General features: G+C 37.1%; 1 protein-coding gene across 3 annotated transcripts in view; it reads right to left on the bottom strand.

The window, feature by feature from the left end:
- Nucleotides 1-19,098, bottom strand: part of LOC121314482 (lethal(3)malignant brain tumor-like protein 3) — a 102,328-nt gene that overhangs the window by 69,660 nt on the left and 13,570 nt on the right. Inside the window, exons 2-10 of one of the 3 annotated variants that reach the window (XM_041247809.1) lie at nucleotides 18,413-18,539; nucleotides 14,943-15,058; nucleotides 13,073-13,127; nucleotides 12,855-12,940; nucleotides 10,744-10,848; nucleotides 10,384-10,519; nucleotides 10,056-10,147; nucleotides 6,140-6,291; nucleotides 5,462-5,538 (exon numbers count right to left, since the gene is read on the bottom strand). In XM_041247809.1, coding sequence (XP_041103743.1) covers nucleotides 5,462-5,538; nucleotides 6,140-6,291; nucleotides 10,056-10,147; nucleotides 10,384-10,519; nucleotides 10,744-10,848; nucleotides 12,855-12,940; nucleotides 13,073-13,127; nucleotides 14,943-15,047 — 808 coding nt within the window. In that variant the 5' untranslated portion in view covers nucleotides 15,048-15,058; nucleotides 18,413-18,539. The other 2 variants (XM_041247810.1, XM_041247811.1) reach the window with 2 other exon arrangements.

Below are 19,098 nucleotides of genomic sequence, written 5' to 3'. Positions count from 1 at the left end.
TTGCTGAATTACTTGCTTATGAAAATTTGTCTGAATGGAAAAATCTGTCAGCAAGGCCATTTAAGTTAAGTGTTCACTTGGTGGGCTGCACCATAAAATAAAAAAAATAAAAAAAATATTATAAAATATATAATATATATATATATATATATAAATTATATAAAATATATATATATATATATATATATATATATATATATATATATATATATATATATATATATATATATATATATATATATATATATATATATATAGTGTGACAGTGTGCAGCCTGTCTTTGTGTTTTGTGGTGTTTAGAGTGGATGTGAGTCTGCTGTGTGCATCTGAGTTAATGAGTTTGTGTGAGAAATGTGTGAACGGTGCTGCAACTGATGAGGTGTGAATTGCCCAGTTAGCTGCAGCGCCTGTATAAAAGGGAGTGGTTGGGAGTGTTAGTTGGTGAGTGTTTGTAAGAGTGAGTAGACCTGTGTGAGCGAGTGTATTTTGTGTTTAGAATTTATTGTTAACAGTGTTTTGTGTTCTGTTTATGTGGCCATTGTGCCTTTTTGTTTGGTAATTATGATTTAATTAAAAGTATTTTATTTGCTGCACTTTCCATCTCTGAGTCTCCTCACTTTGGTTATCCTGTCACATGTGGAATATCACCCCCAGGAGGGGCTTTCATTTTCTTTAAAAAAAAAAAAAAAATTGAAAATGGAGCCGTCCCAAGAGCCGGAATGGGAGGAGCCGTCGCTGCCGTCCCAAGCGCCGGAAGGGGAGGAGCGAGTCGGTGCCATCCCAAGAGCCATCTCAGCCCCAGCCCTGCTGCTAGAGGAAAACAGGTTTTTATACCTGCCTCCACCACCAGAGGAGCTGGAACTGCCTCCACCGGCTGACAGCAAGGAGGAACTCTGGCCTGTTCCTGCGCTGTTGGCCACGCCCGCACCGCCCAAGGATACCTGCCTTGCTCCACTCAGGGATGCCACGGCCGCTCTGCATCGCCTGGGGCTGCTTCTCTCTCTTATCCCCTAGGGTTGCAGAGGATCCCGCTTCGCCTGGGGTTGCCTGTCTCTCCACTGCTTCGCCTGCGGCCGCTGCCGGCTCTGCTTCGCCTGGGGTCACTGCCTGGCTTGCGCCGCCTGGAGCCGGTACTCGGCAGCTGCACTTTTGCAGCAGGATGTACAGTGGCCAGAGCCCCCACAAAGGGGACCTGCCGGCCATGAAGGGGGGGAGCGGGGGGTGGGGGGATTGTCAGGAGACCAGTTCCCCCTGCTACAGTTCGGCTGGAGCCTCGGAAAAGGGAGCTAACCCCCACGGATTACTCCAGACCCCTCTTCCAGGACATTGAGACTGAGGGGGGAGGTGGCCGTGGGGCCATGTGTGCTTCGCACAAGGAGGGGTATATGTAGCAGGGCGGTAGGAAAGCCCTGCTGTTTAATCGTATTGTTTGTTTATTTTTAGAACGGGGTCTCCCCATCTGCCCCTGTGTTATTTTGTATTTGTTTATTGTATTGTTTTATTTTGTTTATAAATGACAGCGAACCGCTGTGTGTTTTGTTTGTTTGTTATTTACTGTATGACTGCGTAGCTGTGTTTTAGTTTTGTTATTGTTTTACAGCGTGGATGGGAAGCCCCAACCATATTATAAAACCCGTGCAGAAGGTGGCCATCTCCCGAATTAAGTGATTCATTTGTTGCAAATTGGGAGATGTTCACCTGCAGCTCTCTGCACTCCGGTTGTGGGTGTTCGGAAGTGGAGAACGGGAGAGTGAGAGGAGAGATTCATTTAAAAACAGCAGATATAGGAACAGTGAAGGCAATCGCCCAGCCTGACCTATATTTGTATTTTGTGTTTGTGATTTATTTTTGTTTAAACCTTTCATTTTTGTGCTATGTGAGAGTTGTTTATTTTTGTTTAAATATTTTATTTAATTTTGTGTTATTTAATAAACGATGCATGCCGTGACTGTAAACTGCAGTTACCTGACCTGTGTGTGCTTCCTTCTTCTGGTCAGACATCACCGCAACGCCATTTCCTGCCACAATTTTATTTATATATATATATATATATATATATATATATATATATATATATATATATATATATATATATGTATATATATATCCACACACACACACACACACACAGAAAAATTGCATGTAGGAAAAAATACCTTACACAAAACACATTAACTAGAAGCAGCTTTACTAGAAAACTGACAAAAAAAAACTATCACAAACGCAATATAATGGAGGAAACAGAATAATTTACTTTCAATGGAAATCTCAAACAGTAAAAAAAAAAAGTCAGAATATATAATGCGAAGTCTCAGTATTTAACATATTCCAAAATATAGTTTTTAACAGCACTGAAAATAAAGTACAATGCTCATTATGTGTTCTAATTCAGGACAGCAAAGCGTTGTATAGCGTAAGCTGTACTGAAAGAAATGTCTTGAAACCCCTCTGCTGTTTCTGATTTTTTAGCTAAATACCAAGATGACCAAACTGCAAACTGCAAGCTTTTCAGAAACTGAAGCTTTTTTTTTTTTTTTAAACTATAATTTTGAAAGTGACTACCGGTTTCATCCATAACAATATTTTAGTAATAAAAACTAATCACACTTAACTGTACATACAATTTTCAGTGTCACCTAATCTGTATTATATTAACATTTAGCTGCTCTGTTACAGTTGGGTATTAATTGCATGCTCATCACATAATCTGTATCTGAGTGCCAAGTAATTAATAACCATGAAGAAGGCATCTGATTTTGTACAGTTTGTAATACTTGTTACAGATCTGCCAGGACTCTAAGGTAAGATGAATTCCATTGCCTACAGATAATTTAATAATTGTTGAAACCCAAGACCAAGAAAGATGCTGTGCCGTATTGCTAAATCACTGCAGACTCCTTGGATGGGACACCAAGTATGCATCCACAGCTGAGACTACTGAGGGTCAGGTATGAGGCATGAGTTAGCAGGGGGGTGAAGGCAAAAAGCTGCAGGGCTCTGCAACACCATCTGCAATTTAAGAATTGGCCTGCTGTGCTTGTCGGCAGGGCCGCTTTATTTATTTATTGTTTTAATAGTATTGCCAAAACACATTTCCTTATAAATGTCTTGGAAATACAGTCTTACTCTACACCAAGATTTTTTGAATTCAAATCATACCATAAGCTTTAAATGTGTCCCCCACCCAGTCCTTGGCTGAGAGATGGTTTGCTCAAAACAGGTTTGCTCATGAGCGCGCGACAGACATCACACACATACGTACCGTCATCGCGTATGCATTATGCTTGTACTCACTCAGTGCTTAAAAATTACGTTTGATTGATTCAAAACATGTACCATCATAAATCTGGCTCAAGAAAGCCAAAAGAGAGAAAGGAGAAAGACAAAAGTGAATCGGAGCTGAGAAGCAAGAACCCTATCTTAAAGTATTTTGTAAGTGATGTAAAGAAAGAGAAAAACAATGCACTTTCACAAGGAGAATGTGCCGGTTGGCCAGAGCCTAGTAACAGTGCAGATGTAAAAAATCTGCCACTGTCACTCAGCGCACAAAAAAGAAAAAAGCTCAGCAACAGACCAAAAGATGTGACTGACTAAATTCAGAGAATGAGAAACACAAGAATATGGCAAGTGGGTTTTTTTTCAGATATGAACTGGTACACCTTTGACTTTTCCAGGCGCATTGGCTCCGTTGTCAAAATCTTGTCCTCTGCAATCAGCAATGTCAATGCCACGTTTTTGGCTGTGTAAATCGGCTATATGTTCTTTTCAGTATCAGCCCTGGAAGATGGACTATTTTGAGAGAAAAAATAAGTTGCTCTCTACATCGCTTGAGTGAAACGAGATGGAACGCTCGAAACAAAGCAATTCACCCTGTTGCACAGCACCTTCCCAGCATTATTGCAGCTCTAGATAGCATCGTCACATCTAGTAAACTGTCTAATGAAGTCATGTCCGAAGCAAAAGGTCTGAAAATCTACTTCAAGTCTTTCACTGCAATTGTGCTTGCCACGTTCTGGGTAAAAGTTCTACAGAGTTTTGAACAGAGAAACTTGCTTCTTCAGTCTGCACGTATTTCGTTAGACACAGAAGCAGCCACATAAACGATCTACAAGAGATGCTTGGAAAAGAGTGGAATGCCATTATTTCTGAGGCTACAACAGTGGCAAATGCAATGCAAGTAACTCCTGTGTTCAATTACAAATTAAACCGGCAAAGAAAGCACAACTGACTTCACGACGAAACTGCAAATTATGTTACAAGTGAAAGTGCAGAGACGAATGGTTAGGGAAGTGAAGATCACCATCTGAAGAAAATCTAAGGCACCACTTTTCAAAACAATTTCACGCCTTTGTACCAATTAAATACAATCTACAACATAAAACTGCAAACAATTTTTGGGGAAATATGCATAGCCATTGCCTGTGACTGTTGCTGACAGAGAAAGCTTTCAGTGAACTTAAGATCATCAAAGATTTTCTCCGATCCACTATGTGTCAGAATCGATTGAACAACTTTGCCATTCTGTCAATCAAATGTGAACTTAATTCTGTCAATGTGTGCTAGCTGGATTGAGAGGGGGGGCCCTTTTCATAGGAATTGTCCTGGGCCCCAAAATTCCTGGCTGCGGCAAAACACAAAAACACATATGTGCTATATCTATATACACACACACACACATTGTATAGATGCTTTTTCTGTTTTGCTTAATTAAAACAAAGTTTGATATTAATAAAACTGAACTAGGTTGTTATTAACTGGCTTATTTAACACAAGAAGAGTTTCCTAATTTTTTATAAATTCATTAAAACAGACTTTGTGATTTGGCTTACGTGTGTAAAAGGAACGGTGTGGCCCAAGAAGATGCCCCATGGTGGAAAGAACAAAATAAAAAAGTGAAATAAATAATAAAGCTGCTTGGTCCTCTAATAATAAATACAATACACTTACTCCCTTAGAGGTTGCAAAGAAAATTTGCTGAGATGGCAGATTTTTAAAAATGTTACACTTATAAACTGTTTTATTTTAACCCAAAGGTAAGGGTGGGTTCATGGAAACCAAAAACATTTTAAAAAAAATCAGCACCTGTTTTGTATTGCAATACTAACAGAAACCTTAGCAAATCATGATGACTTGTTAAATTAAACAACTGCAGTTTTGCTCCACACAACAGATGTTCATGAACATATCTGAATGGATAATCTCTTAAAATACTGTTTACGTTTTTGAATAGCACTTTTTGAATAGTGCCACTTACTGCATTTTCTTTAGTTTTGACCTTTTATGGTACCACACAGTGCCACCAGTTGGCTAAGTGGTACAAATGCAACATGAAATCCATTTACACTTGATTCTGATTGTATGTGTGTTGCTTTAATGCAAAAATTGTTTTACTACTACACAATGTTGGAATAAAAGGGTTGTGACCAGCACGTTTAGAATGCCATGACTCTGTTTAACTTACCCTGAGGTGCAGTAAGTGGTCGTCCATTGTCCTGACACCATCCTACTGGATGGATATACGGGCTACTGGCATTGCACCTACAAAACAGGAACACAACAATTCATCAGGGAGAACTCTTGTATGGGCATATTTAAACTTTCAGTAGAAATACTTTACCCCCTTGACACATACACAGCATTTTTCTGAAAGAAATAAAACTAGCACAAAGCAATCCAACACAGTCATGTAACTGATCTTACAGTATCTGCCACTACAGTGTTTATTGTTTATTGTTAGCTATGTTTTTTTATGCATCTTTGCCATTTGCTATTGTGTGTTTTCACATGAACACTATCATGGGAAAAAAAAACTATTCCCTCCTTCCGCTCCCCTTTACCAAACCACTAAGTTTATTTTTAATTCCCTGAAGGGAAATTGTCAAACTCTACATTGATACTGTTTAGGATCAGGGAACAGATGCTGCAGGGTCACATGTCACATCATTCAGGGTCCTGCCAAATCCATTCCGGTAGAGACGTCACAATAAAAAGTGGCCAAGCAGTGTACAGACAGTTTCAAACAGTGTTTAAGATACTTGCATGGGGACAGTTTGCTTTGTCACACCCAGCCTCTGCCAGTTACTTAGGCATGTCTGTCTGTGTAAGTTTCAGGATCAGAAGAAAGAGGACTATTTCTCACCAGTAATCGTATGTATCATCCCAGTTATCGAAGTGCACCAGGAATCGATTTCCCACAACATCTGCAATGGATGCAACACAGACCAGAGAAGGGTTCTTTCTGTCAACCGCTTCTAGTTTCATTCCAACTTGAAATCCTGATGGTGACACAGTCTAGTAAACAAACGTAAAGTTAGAAACCCTATTACACTCCATGGTATTTAAGAAACAAATATGTTCTACTTTATTAAAAAAAAAAATACTGTATATAGCTCTATTCTGAAGCAAATGAAAGGGCAAATGCAACTTCCTTCAAAATATGCCATTCCTCTCAGAAAATGCCTTTGCCTGTGCTTCTTAATATCAATGTTCACAACTCTCATGCAACAGCAAAGCTTTCCTTGTGGCAACTGCAGACTGTTAAATAAATTCTATTAAAATGTTGGATTTGTTTTTTCAAAATCCACAATCAAACTTTTCATCAATTTTCATCTCAGATTCTTTTCATATTGCATATATCAAAAGATATCAGAAGAATCCCCAAATATTAGTAAGTGGAGGGAGTGCCCGTAATGGATGAAAATGAGCTTTGAAAAGGGACCATGTTTGAGAGGTAATATCTTTCAAAACATTGAAGACATCTTCTTAATACTTGCTGCACACATACACAACTGTTTTCTAGTTTAATAATGTGTCAAAATATTACGTACAGTATTGAAGACCATTGATGTTAATGCAGTAGAGATAAATGTATAAAAAAAGTGCAATGACAGAAATAAAAATGCTAACAAGAACAAGAACAAAGACTATATATATGCAATGTCAGTGTCATTAATGTTGATGGTTACTGAGCTATGAGTAGAGGCAGTACAAATCTGCAGCTACAATTTGTTCAGTTCTAGTTTTGTCTCCTTCAAAAAGTAGGATTTAATTGAAGACTGGAGTTAAGGCTTTGAAAATGGAGACAGATGCCTTGGCACACCAATGGCCGAGGCAGCTGCTGTATGCCTCCCTCCGCTCGCCATGCTCCCGCTGTGTCTGGAGAAATCTCACAGGACCAGGCACGAGTGCTATTAGTAGCTTCTTACTGGCCAAGAGTGTGGTACTCTAGTTCTGATGTAGCTCTTGAGCGGCCATATGGCAGTTATACTGCAATTTTTACAAGACCTCTTTGACAGGGGAAATCCCCCTCTACTATAAAGGTCTATCTGGAAGCCATTTCGGTGTACCATGTGAAAATCGACAGTCTCCCCAGGAGCTCACTTCCTGGCGGGGCAATTTTTGAAGGGAACTCGGCAGCTTAGGCCACCAGTTAAGGATTTAGTTCCTCGCTGGAAGTTAAGTGTGGTGCTTAATGCACTGACAAAACCTCCATTTGAGCCCATGCATTATGCTGAGCAAAAATTTGTGTCCTTCAAGACAGCTTTCTTGCTTGCCATCACCTCCACTAAGCGGGCGAGTGAAATGCAAGCATGTTCTATTTCGAAAGCTTCTCTACAAAGGTCACCCACCCGTCGTACTAACCCAGCTTTTCTGCCCAAGACCATCTCAGCTTTCCACATTATTTAGTTGGTGGAATTGGAAGCTTTCCACCCCCCTCCTTTCCAATCTGACAAGGAGCGCCAACTCCATATGCTTTGCCCACCGCGGGCGTTAGCACATTATGTGCAGAAGACTAAAAGCTGGAAGCAGTCGGAACAACTGTTCTTTCGTTACGGGGCTAAGTCCCAGGGACAAGCTCTGTCTAAACAGCGTCTGTCCAAATGGTTAACAGGCATAGTACAGACTGCGTACAAACTGGCCAATCTGCCCCCACCCAAGCAGCTCACCGGCCATTCCACCAAGTGTCAGATGACTTGATGGGCATTGTTCCACTGTGCATCTATCCAGGACATATGCAATGCAGCGGTATGGGCCTCTTCCCACAAGTTTGCCAGGTTCTACTGGCTGAATGTCGTGGACCCGCAGAATCCTAGATTTGGCACATGAGTACTGAGGGCAGCGTCCCAGTCCACCCTCACGATATAACATTAGAGGTGAGTCCATCTTAATGACCTTGGTGCATTTTGTTATACAGGCGGTTACAAGCTTGCATTGGGTTGTATGTCCTTGCGACAGCTTTGGTATACTCACCCATTTTGTAACGGTTAACATTCCCTACTTGAAAGGGAACGTTAGGCTATTATCATAACCCTGGTTCCCTGAAATAGGAATATTAACCATTAACTTCAGGGTTGTGGTGTTCATGGTCGTAATCTTGAAGAAAATGACGATGATTGTAGGGCTCGCTGCTGCTTATGGTTGCGGGGCAGAGCCTCAGCAGCGCCTACCTACTCTTACGGGAATCTTTGGTATAGGGTTTATCAGTTCGGGTGTCTTAAAGGGAAACACCCATTTTGTAATGGTTAATATTCCTATTTCAGGGAACCAAGGTTTTTAATATGTCTGGAAGTCTAAAAAACAAATGAGAATTGTAAAATGTATCCTTCTACTAAACATGGCACACTTTGTCCATAAAAAGGGCACACTTTTTGTACACTCCATAATTAGAACCAATCTATTTAGCAAGGTTTATATCCATCTAGACAGCAAATAACTGTGGAACAGCAAACTGTGGCTTCTATATAAAATATTATCAGCTAAACTGCGTACAGTATTGTATACAGTTTGGCAAAATTGTATTTCATTATATAACAAAATAATCAAGTGCCAGCAATGTGAGCAATTAGGGCCCTGTTAAACCTGCTCTTAAAGTAACCAGACTTGTTATAGGCTATCCAAACAGAAATTATTCTCACATCAGTCTACACGGCTAATATATTTACCTGTTGAATGAGATCCAGGCAAATCAGGTAAAAACAGGTTTACCTTAACCAGTTCACCTAATGTTTTGAAAGGGCTTGATGCTCACATTGCTGGCACATGAGTATGTTGTTATATTATTAAAAAAAAAAAAAAGGTTGATTCAAACTGTCCTAGAATAACTTTTCTGTACTGTAATAGGGACCAGTCTGCTCAAGAGATGGATACAAATAAAATGTTGCCACAATGTACACAATAATGTAAATACTGCACATAGTTTAGTTGATAATTTACATAGAAACCACAGTTTGTTTTACTATTTTTTGAATTAATAATTTGCTGTCTAGATGTATGCAAACCTACAAAATACCATTACTAAGTGCACAAAAAGTGTGCCATTTTTAAGTAGGATACATTTTACAATTTTCTTTTTTTCCAGACTTAGAAAAAACATAGCTTTATCACATTAAAAGCACAAGTGTGTTTCTGAAATTCCTTTTAAGTTACGGGGTGCTGAAGGGATGCCATATCTGGCATGATGTACACTTACGGGTTCATAACTCAGTAACTACTAACCCTGAGACACTGCCATTGCATATATAGTGTGTGTTCTTGTTACAATAACCTGTAGAAAATACAGTGAAGGTGATTAATTCAGTGGTTCAGGAGTTCTCGCAAGTACAATATGCATTTGTATTTCCATCATTGCATGTTTTTCTACATTTACTTCTACTGCATTAACATCTATGGTCACCATTAGGTAATATGGTGACATTATTCAACTATAAGATGAGTTCTGTGTGTGCAGTGAGTAGAAAGATGATATCTTGAATACTATTAAAAGATCTGACCTCCCAACCATGGCCCATTCCCAGTGCTTATTTACTTTACTTCTGTTTGCTACACTCTTACTTGGTAGACTTATAAAAGTGTAAGGCCTATATTATCAAACTATTCACAAATATTTAACTAGTACTTCATTTAAAGGCTGTTGAGGTATTCATTCATTCTCGTTCAACTATTCTAAAAAATGTCAAAACACTCCCAATCTGTAGATACTCTTTAGAAACATTTAAAATATTTAAATACAGAGCTGAAACTGTACATTTTACATTCTGAACAAAAAAAAAACTTACAGTATTTTGGTTTTTAAACAGATTCTTTGGTGCAGCTTGAACATTACAAGCTGTTAGGTAACTTTCCCAGTCAAATCCATCTTTCTTATAAGCTGAAATAAAAATACATCAATTTCAGAAATGAGTTATCTGTACTGCATATACATACAAAAATTCACATCAGGTGTCATTACCAAAAAATAAAACATTTTAAATTTTAGGTTTGTCAACTTTAGCATAACATATCTGTAATCACAATTATTCTTTTTGTTATTTGGTACATCCCACCCAGCACCAACATTTAGGCAGCTTTAATGCAACAAATAAATAAAGTAGTCTAACAATTTACCTTTCGGTGGTTGAAGTTTGTGCCCAGTCATTTTACACCATCCCACAGGATGAATATCAGGTGAATCAGCATTAACCCAAAAATCGTAGCAATGTGAAAAGCCATCAAAGTGAAGCCTAATGCGATGCCCCAAAACCTGCAAAAAAAACAAAAATATGCTAAATATTTTCTAGAAAGCCGCCACTAATTGTCTCCTACAGTTTAAACATCGTATTTGTGTTTATTTTGTTAAACAAATTATAATTAACAAAAAAAGAAAAATGTACAACTCAAAAGCTTACACTGAACAAATTAAAACAATGGTTCAACATCACACATTGCATGCAAGCCAAAAAAAATAAGAATAGTTTGTGAACTTACCTCTGCAACAGACAGGACACAAAGCACAGATGGGTGGAGTGGATCAATGCCTTCTAATCTCATGCCTACTTTAAAGCCATTGTTGTTTGATGGAAATGTCTGGTGCTGTTATAGGGGAATTAACAAACTGTTAGAGAGTTTACAACCGCACATTACTGCTGCAAAAAGATGTATATGCTTTTGGTTTCTAAATTCCTGTCTTAACTGCATGCTCAGAATGCAGTCCTGCACTACAGGGTCTCTGCTAGGTTGCTATAGAAACTGCATTTTTATTTGTAAAAGAGCATCTGTCATGTTAAATCTTGTAATCCAAAAACTCTTGTAATACGTCAAACACAGTGAGAGAGTAAAGGATTAACTAAACATGTTTTCTATGCAAAACATATGATGACAAAACATGTTTCCAGTTTGCCTGTATCAATAGTCTCCTATAATAATAATATGAAGCAACTTATTTGTACCTCAGAGTTCTTAAATAAGTATGTGGCACTAAAAATTGCTTTTGATAGATGGAAATCAGGAATTACATTCCATCATAGCTGTAGGAAACTGTAGAGGAAGTGAATCCGCAAAACAGAAATATGCATCATTTGCATTTTTTTGAGGGATAGGGATAGGGTGACTACCTGTCCCTAATTGGACAGGGCAGTCCCTAAATGTAAAGTCCCGGTCCCGGACTAAATGCCTCCAGGATGGCATTTGTCCCAGATTCCTTGGCACAGTGCAATCTTACAGTTTAGCGCCACAGTCAAACCGTAGCATATCTGTTTGAAGCAAAGCCCCGCCCTTGCCGCATAATTCTGCAATGCCTTACACAGTCCCAGAATGATTGACACATTGGAAAGCCAATTTAAGACATAAAACTATATAATCCCACTATCACGCGACTTTTTACACTCACGTCACATATTTCCTAACAGCTTGACACAAATCTGCTTTGGCAACAACAAACAAAATACAATTCGTAGAATATTTTAATTTCAGTGGGGTTTTTTTTGTTTATGCGAAATGGCCAACACTAAAAGTTGAAGTGACACTGATAGTGATGCGTCGGTACAGGAAGGAGTGCCCTATAAGACCTACTCCACCAAAGAAAAAAGTAAGCACCTGTGCAAATTCAGAGAGGAATGGGTTACAACGGTCATACACGTGGATTTGGAAAAGTGCAAATCATTCAACAAGAGTTTTTTTTTTTTTTTTTTATATACATTATGTGGAAAAAATTTTAGAATTGGACACTGAGGTGAAAACGTTGTTAAGAAGCATTCAAAGTTGATATTTAATGTACATACACCCCCCCTATAAAAAAATGACAAAAAGGTGGTCACCATAGACAGGGACAGATATACTATAATCATCTTATCATCTTGTTCCTTAACTAAAATGTCAAAATTACATTTTTAACGTTTCATACTTAAAGGGGAAGTCTCACTGGAGCATGTAATGAATTATAAATGAACAATATATATACGTTTGCAACAGTAAAAAACATTTCTTTCATCTAATCGAGGCCTTTCGTTTCGTTTAATTTCCCTCTGTCGAATTTGGCCAGTGATTGTGCTCAGTTTGGGGGGCTGATTGAATCACGTACATACAGTATTTAGAGGTAAACTCTCAATCGTAATGCAGCGTTATTTTCCAGTACGATAACAAGAAGGAGAAGTACAGGGCTCTTACATATGGCAGCTGGGACTCATTAGTGGCAGTACATATATTTCCACAAAGTGAAAACAGTAATTTTTCAAAAGGTAACAGGGCCTTTTTGCAAAGCTTTACCTCATAAGTTATTTCAAGATTGTATTAATGCCTGATGAATTAAATAAAGTTTCATATTCACTGAACTTTGTTGTTGTCTTCTTTAACAGCCACGATAGTTTAATGAATAACACGTTATGTAATTCCTCTAACAGCCTTTAAATGAGTTAAAGCTCCGATAATTTAACCCAGTGTTACTTCCCATATAAAAAACAGCAAATATGGCCATGTCTTACACTGTAAATGTTTCCTTGGTAAAGATCTGGAGAATGATTGGGGCAGACACATTCTTTTGACACCTTATGTCTCATCATGTCTGGATTCTGTTATCCTTGTTGTCATGCACAGAAGCCTACCTCTGTAAACAGTTTGACAGGTGCTGCTATTGCATTCTGTTCCTCCAGATACCGGTCCCAGCACCAAGCTTTCTTTTTTCCATTGACTGTGAGGACAATGGTTGGAAGGAAAAATAAAACACCACAAATTACAAAACCACTTAATTGCTCCAAAATCTCATTTTTAGATAGCAAATTACAAAAACCAAAACAACTTAAAAACAGTTTAAAAACATTACCATGAGGACTGGACATTTTATTCTTCACCTTTGTTTCTTCTTCCTCCTGGTGCTCCTGCAAAGCGACAGTGTTTGTTATTTAGGATTGCATAAGCCTGGGCCACACCATGTAATTAAATGTCTAGTCGTGTTGTAGCAAACCACATCTCTTAAGCCAGTCATTGGTACCCAGATAAATATTTTTAAAAGCTCAGCACTTCTGTTTGTTGGCAAATACCTGTCAGAAACTTTACAGTATCTCATATGACTGGTTACTGAACTTACAGCTGCCTGTATTATAATTTCAGTACAGAGGTACAGTGACAATAAATTATATTTTAATGAATAAAGATCTAAAATTGGTTTGACTGTATTTTACTGAACAAAATACTCTGTATTCTAGCCCATCACTCGCAATAAACCGCTGCAACACTTTAATCCCATAAAAAAAAATACTGCAGAAATCAGTAACACTGAAATTCCGTCTTTTTGTGTGTGTGTGGGGGGGGGCACTTCCACAGAGAGCAGAATTGTCTGAAATCCATAGAATGAATTAGTTTACTTGTGGCATTTGTCTGTTTAAAGTTGTTGTTTGTAAGGTCTGCTGGTAAATTCCTTCAATTCTGACCAGTTTCCTAGTCCCTGCCGATGAAAAACATCCCCACAGCATGATGCTGCCACCACCATGCTTCACTGTGGGGATGGTGATCTCGGGGTGTTGTGTTTACGCCAGACAGTGTTTTCCTTGATGGCCAAAAAGCTCAATTTTAGTCTCATCTGACCAGAGTACCTTCTTCCATATGTTTGGGGAATCTCCCACATGCCTTTTGGCGAACACCAAACGTGTTTGCTTATTTTTTTCTTTAAACAACGGCTTTTTTCTGGCCACTCTTCCGTAAAGCCCAGCTCTGTGGAGTGTACAGCTTAAAGTGGTCCTATGGACAGATACTCCAATCTCCGCTGTGGAGCTTTGCAGCTCCTTCAGGGTTATCTTTGGTCTCTTTGTTGCCTCTCTGATTAATGCCCTCCTTGCCTGGTCCGTGAGTTTTGGTGGGCGGCCCTCTCTTGCCAGGTTTGTTGTGATGCCATATTCTATCCATTTTTTAATAATGGCTTTAATGGTGCTCTGTGGGATGTTCAAAGTTTCGGATTTTTTTTTATAACCCAACCCTGATCTGTACTTCTCCACAACTTTGTCTCTGACCTGTTTGGAGAGCTCCTTGGTTTTCATGGTGCCGCTTGCTTGGTGGTGTTGCAGATTCTGGGGCCTTTCAGAACAGGTGTATATATACTGAGATCACGTGACACTTAGATTGCACACATGTGGACTTTATTTAACTAATTATGTGACTTCTGAAGGTAATTGGTTTCACCAGATCTTATTTAGAGGCTTTTCCGTTATTTATTTTTTAGAATTTTTTTAAACAAGTTATTTTTTTCATTTCACTTCACCAATTTGGACTATTTTGTGTATATCCATTACATGAAATCCAAATAAAAATCAATTTTAATACCAGGTTGTAAGGCAACAAAATAGGAAAAATGCCAAGGGGGGTCAATACTTTCGCAAGCCACTGTAAATAATGCTATGTTTTTGCCCAAAGACTTTGGCTTTTTGTGCTTCTTTGGCCACCTGAAAATCTGTTGAGCCTTCAGTGTCATTTATCCATCCCTTGTACAGACTCATTTACAAACTTCAATGATTTTCCAAGTACATTTTTAAAATGTGGAATAAGAAACTCAATTTCAAATGCTTCTATCTGATCAAATGCAAAGTAAACAGGCAATTTGATGTGTTGTGCATATTGTACATATGGTACATATTTATTTATATTGGATCCACATTGTTTTATTATATTATTGACTGCAAATTTAACAGTACAGTACATACCATAAAACCATATTTTTCTGGTTCGCCTTTTGAACTGACACTTAATTTACTTTTCTTCTTTTTCACAGATGACAATTTTAAATCTTCACTCCGCATCTTTATCATCAGTACTTGCCCTAAAAAAAACAATATTCCAATATATTTGTCATCACTTCAAAGCAATGTTATTTTTTTCTAAACAGGAGCTTTAGTGGCCATTCATCACAACAGTGTTGGTGCAGATTTAATGGGATGCCTATGGGAAAACCTACAGCTTGTGCAGCCGCAATGAAAGTCATTTTATCACTGTCATTATAAATTAGATTCCACCAACATCCACAAAGCACCTAATGTCACATTATTTTCTCACTCTCCATACTTCATCCAGATGTTACCTTTCTGCAACCAAGACACCCACAATTGATGTCAACAGATGTGCCTGTGTACTGAGACCACCCTCACTGGTATCATCTACTTGTGATCGTGTATCTATAGCTAAAGTTACAATGGCTGATTTAAGTTTTCTACACACATTCTGCTTGAAGTGGCTGACAACAGATTTTTACATTAACCAAAATGACAAGTTTCAGTATCTATGAGACCTACATAAACCGTAACTTGCTCGAACTTATATATTTTACATTTTATTTAGTTGCAATTATAAAAGAGAAATCATCTCGAGTGTCTTATTTCCTGAAAACTTCCTGAAAATTCAACCGTGGGATGTGATGTCATCAAAGGAAGAAGCAGACTGTTTTCTCTGATTGTTTTCAATTGAGCACAACTGCAGCTCGTCGGACGAAAGTGAAAGAAGTCTGGTTTTATCTACGTGTGAGAGCTTGTATGAGTGAGATGTTCCTAAGCTTTATGTTTTGAACCCATTTATGTCACGTACATTCTAAGACTTGGTTTGTTGTATAGATGTTAATTAACTAAAAAAAAAATGTCCCAAGACAATTCACAGACATGACAGACCTACGTACTACCGTAAAACTTCAAATAATCGCGATCTCCAATACGGGCCAGGTCTGTTGGCAAATACTGTAAATAAACGGCGGGTCTCTGTCAATGCCCTGAGGAAGATGAGGAGGAGCTTGAGCATAATGAACTGCTAATAAGTGGCAGCGATGAAAGTGACTCTCAGATTAATAAATAATAATAGAAAAATTAATTTGCCTACATGTAATGCATATTTGTTTAATGCAGTTATTACATTATTCAAATTTTTGGTAATTTTAAGCATGCAAAGTAGGCCAGATACAAACCTCTTGGCGTATTTTAACGTGTTTTGTTGTATTAACAATATACAAGTTTGAGATTAAACAATACATCATTTTTAGTAATGACACTGTGTTTATTGTTCATTTATTATTATTATTATTATTATTATTATTATTAATAATAATAATAATAATAATAATAATAATAATATTATGTAAGCGTAGCCTACATGCCTGTGTTCTGATATCTACAGGGCTGTCTTTTAGTGGGTTGAACTATAATTAATAATAATAATAATAATAATAATAAATAATAATAATAATAATATTATTATTATTATTATTATTAAATTGGTAGAGTTAATTCAGTTTTTAAACACAAATTTGTAAACTTCTGCTTGTTCATTTTCCAACGTTTTGCTTACCGTATCCTTATTAACCAGTGCATATAAAGACTGTATTAATACTTTCGCTTTATAGTTGAGGGTGTACAATACAATGTAATTTTGTTATAAAAAAAAAAAAAACTGTTAATTAGTTCCCACTGACACACAACCTTTTAACAAAGTTGCTGGAATGTTTAAATTGAGTTACAATGTTGCTACAAGGTTGTGTGTTTCTCAATGACCACGTGAAGCGAGTGATCTAATATAAACGCTGGTCTCAAATAATCACCAGCCACCAATACGGGCTCTGCTCGCAAATATTGTCAAATGAAGTTTCACGGTACTCATACACAGAATTAAAAAAAAAAACACAAATTATAATAATAAACTGACATGGCTATATATTTAAGTTTCTTTCTTATGGATAACCCAGGGCTAATAAAAGTGCCAATTTGCATTTAAACGCTACTCTTAAAGTTGTTTGACACTGACAGGTACTATTTAGAAACAGAAGCAAAAATAATTTTGGTTTATTTTCAATTTACAGATTTTTGAAAATGTATAAGATTAAATAGTAGACCTACTGTTAGTTTTAAAGTTTAAAAGTAAACAATCAATACCATTTGTGGAATTATCCAGATGCTGCTGTAAAAAATGAAAACTTCTTTCCCCTTATAGAAACCAATATAAGCAGCAACCTTTGTGGCTATGTATAATTTCATAAATGAGATTCCAATTACTAATCAAGTTTACTTTAAATTAAGTAAACAACAGCATTTATTATTTTCAAAATAAAAAAGTATATTTAAATCCTCCTTATTAGAAGATTATCAGCTTCTGCCCTGATCTTTTTTAAATAAAAAACACGAGATTTCAATGTTCGCCGCCTTGTCCTTATTTCAATGACGTCATATCCGTCTTTACCGGAGCCAAGTGTTGTCCACTCAAGCACAGATTGTAATGCTGTCTTATTTGCGAATTATGTGTCAATACCTGTGGTGGTTTACTGGCGTTTCATTCTATTTATTTTGCACAAGTTGTGAGGTGTCATAGCCACTTTAACTTTCTTCCTCCATTTACAATGTTACAGTGTAGAACTGCAATTGATTTTGTATTTGTAAATCTACAGTAATCTATCACAGATATTCTCAACTAACAATGTAATCACCTACAAAGCAACATATTACACCAAATGCAGATTGTCATAAAATTAATTAACAATTCCAATGTTTGGAGGATTCAAAAACTGCCTGCATGACACTGTTCTACAGCAGGCTGCAGTTAAAGAATCCAACAAAAGACTGAACAGTTTAATCAACTAACAGCTTTGATAACTTGGTCAGCGAATTGCATGTGATCTCCAAGTGTCCATTTTTGTACGTGTCAGTTTTTATTCAACAGACATACTGTGTGTGTATATAAAACAAACATTGTTTTTTTTGTTTTCTTAAATGGAAGATTTGTTTATGTATTTATTTTCTACGTAAGATAAAAATCAACAATTTGGTGTTTGATGACCTGATGGAACGGTTCAGTGAAAATGAGTACTTGTATTTTTAACATTACATGTGTGCATTTTACTAATTTGGATGTGCAATACTACTAGAAACACAATGACAGGAGCAGCAAGCAATGATATATTTGTACTCTATTAGCAACCACAATACAGAGTTTGTACCTATCTCCAGTAGAATGTAGTAACATTATAAAAAGACATGCTCATTAAACCATGTATTTTCCTTTTAAGGGTCGTCACCTATTTTAAAATTGATTTTTTTCCAACCCCTTCTTTTATTAGCGAGTTCATTAAATACAAGTACAAATAAAGGAAAAAAAAAAAACTTCAAGTGAAATGTTTTGCAAAAATCGGACTTCAATGTCTTACCTTCGGTTTCTATGACTCCACGACAACCTATGTGCTGCAGAAAGGCTTCATTAGCCCGCTTTCTACTGCATTCTCATTCTTCTCTTTCAATGTAAGTAGTCTGTCTCTATGACCCTGAAGTCATTCACTATAAAAGGAAAAGAAAAATTATAGTAAATACACTGTGCGAAAACTGTGAACTGATTTTAAATGGTGAAACTATCAATACCTTGTTTTAAGTGAAGTGATTTCAAACAACATATTATGTTTCTAATATTTCTGCTGCTGTAAAGCTTTTACATCCTAATCATGAAATAATGCTAGCTAGGTGTTTAATATATTAAATCCTCTTATTTTTACTTGATTTGTGAGCATACTATGTGTTAACACCATAAAGTTGTACATCTATACAGTAGCCCTCAATTGCACCCTTATATTTTTTTAATTTCCCTTCAGCGTCCTAATTTCAGTGAGTCTTTTTGCTTGATCAGCATTCAGTAAATTTACGACAAAGTGTTTTCAGAAAACTGAATCAGAAAACTGATTTTCTTAAAATGTCACTTTTCTGTCTTAACATGATTAACAATAGTAAATCTAATTAGAATTCAACTGTATACATGGATTAACATTTTCGGAAAACGCCCAAGTACGATTTGAAGACGGACATTTCTGTGATAGAAGGGAGACCAATCCAATATAGTGCTTTA

This window comes from Polyodon spathula, chromosome 4, assembly GCF_017654505.1.
Source record: "Polyodon spathula isolate WHYD16114869_AA chromosome 4, ASM1765450v1, whole genome shotgun sequence".
Classification (NCBI taxonomy): Eukaryota; Metazoa; Chordata; class Actinopteri; order Acipenseriformes; family Polyodontidae; genus Polyodon; species Polyodon spathula.
The sequence above is the reverse complement of the archived record's forward strand: the minus strand, read 5'-3'. Positions and strand labels throughout refer to the sequence as shown.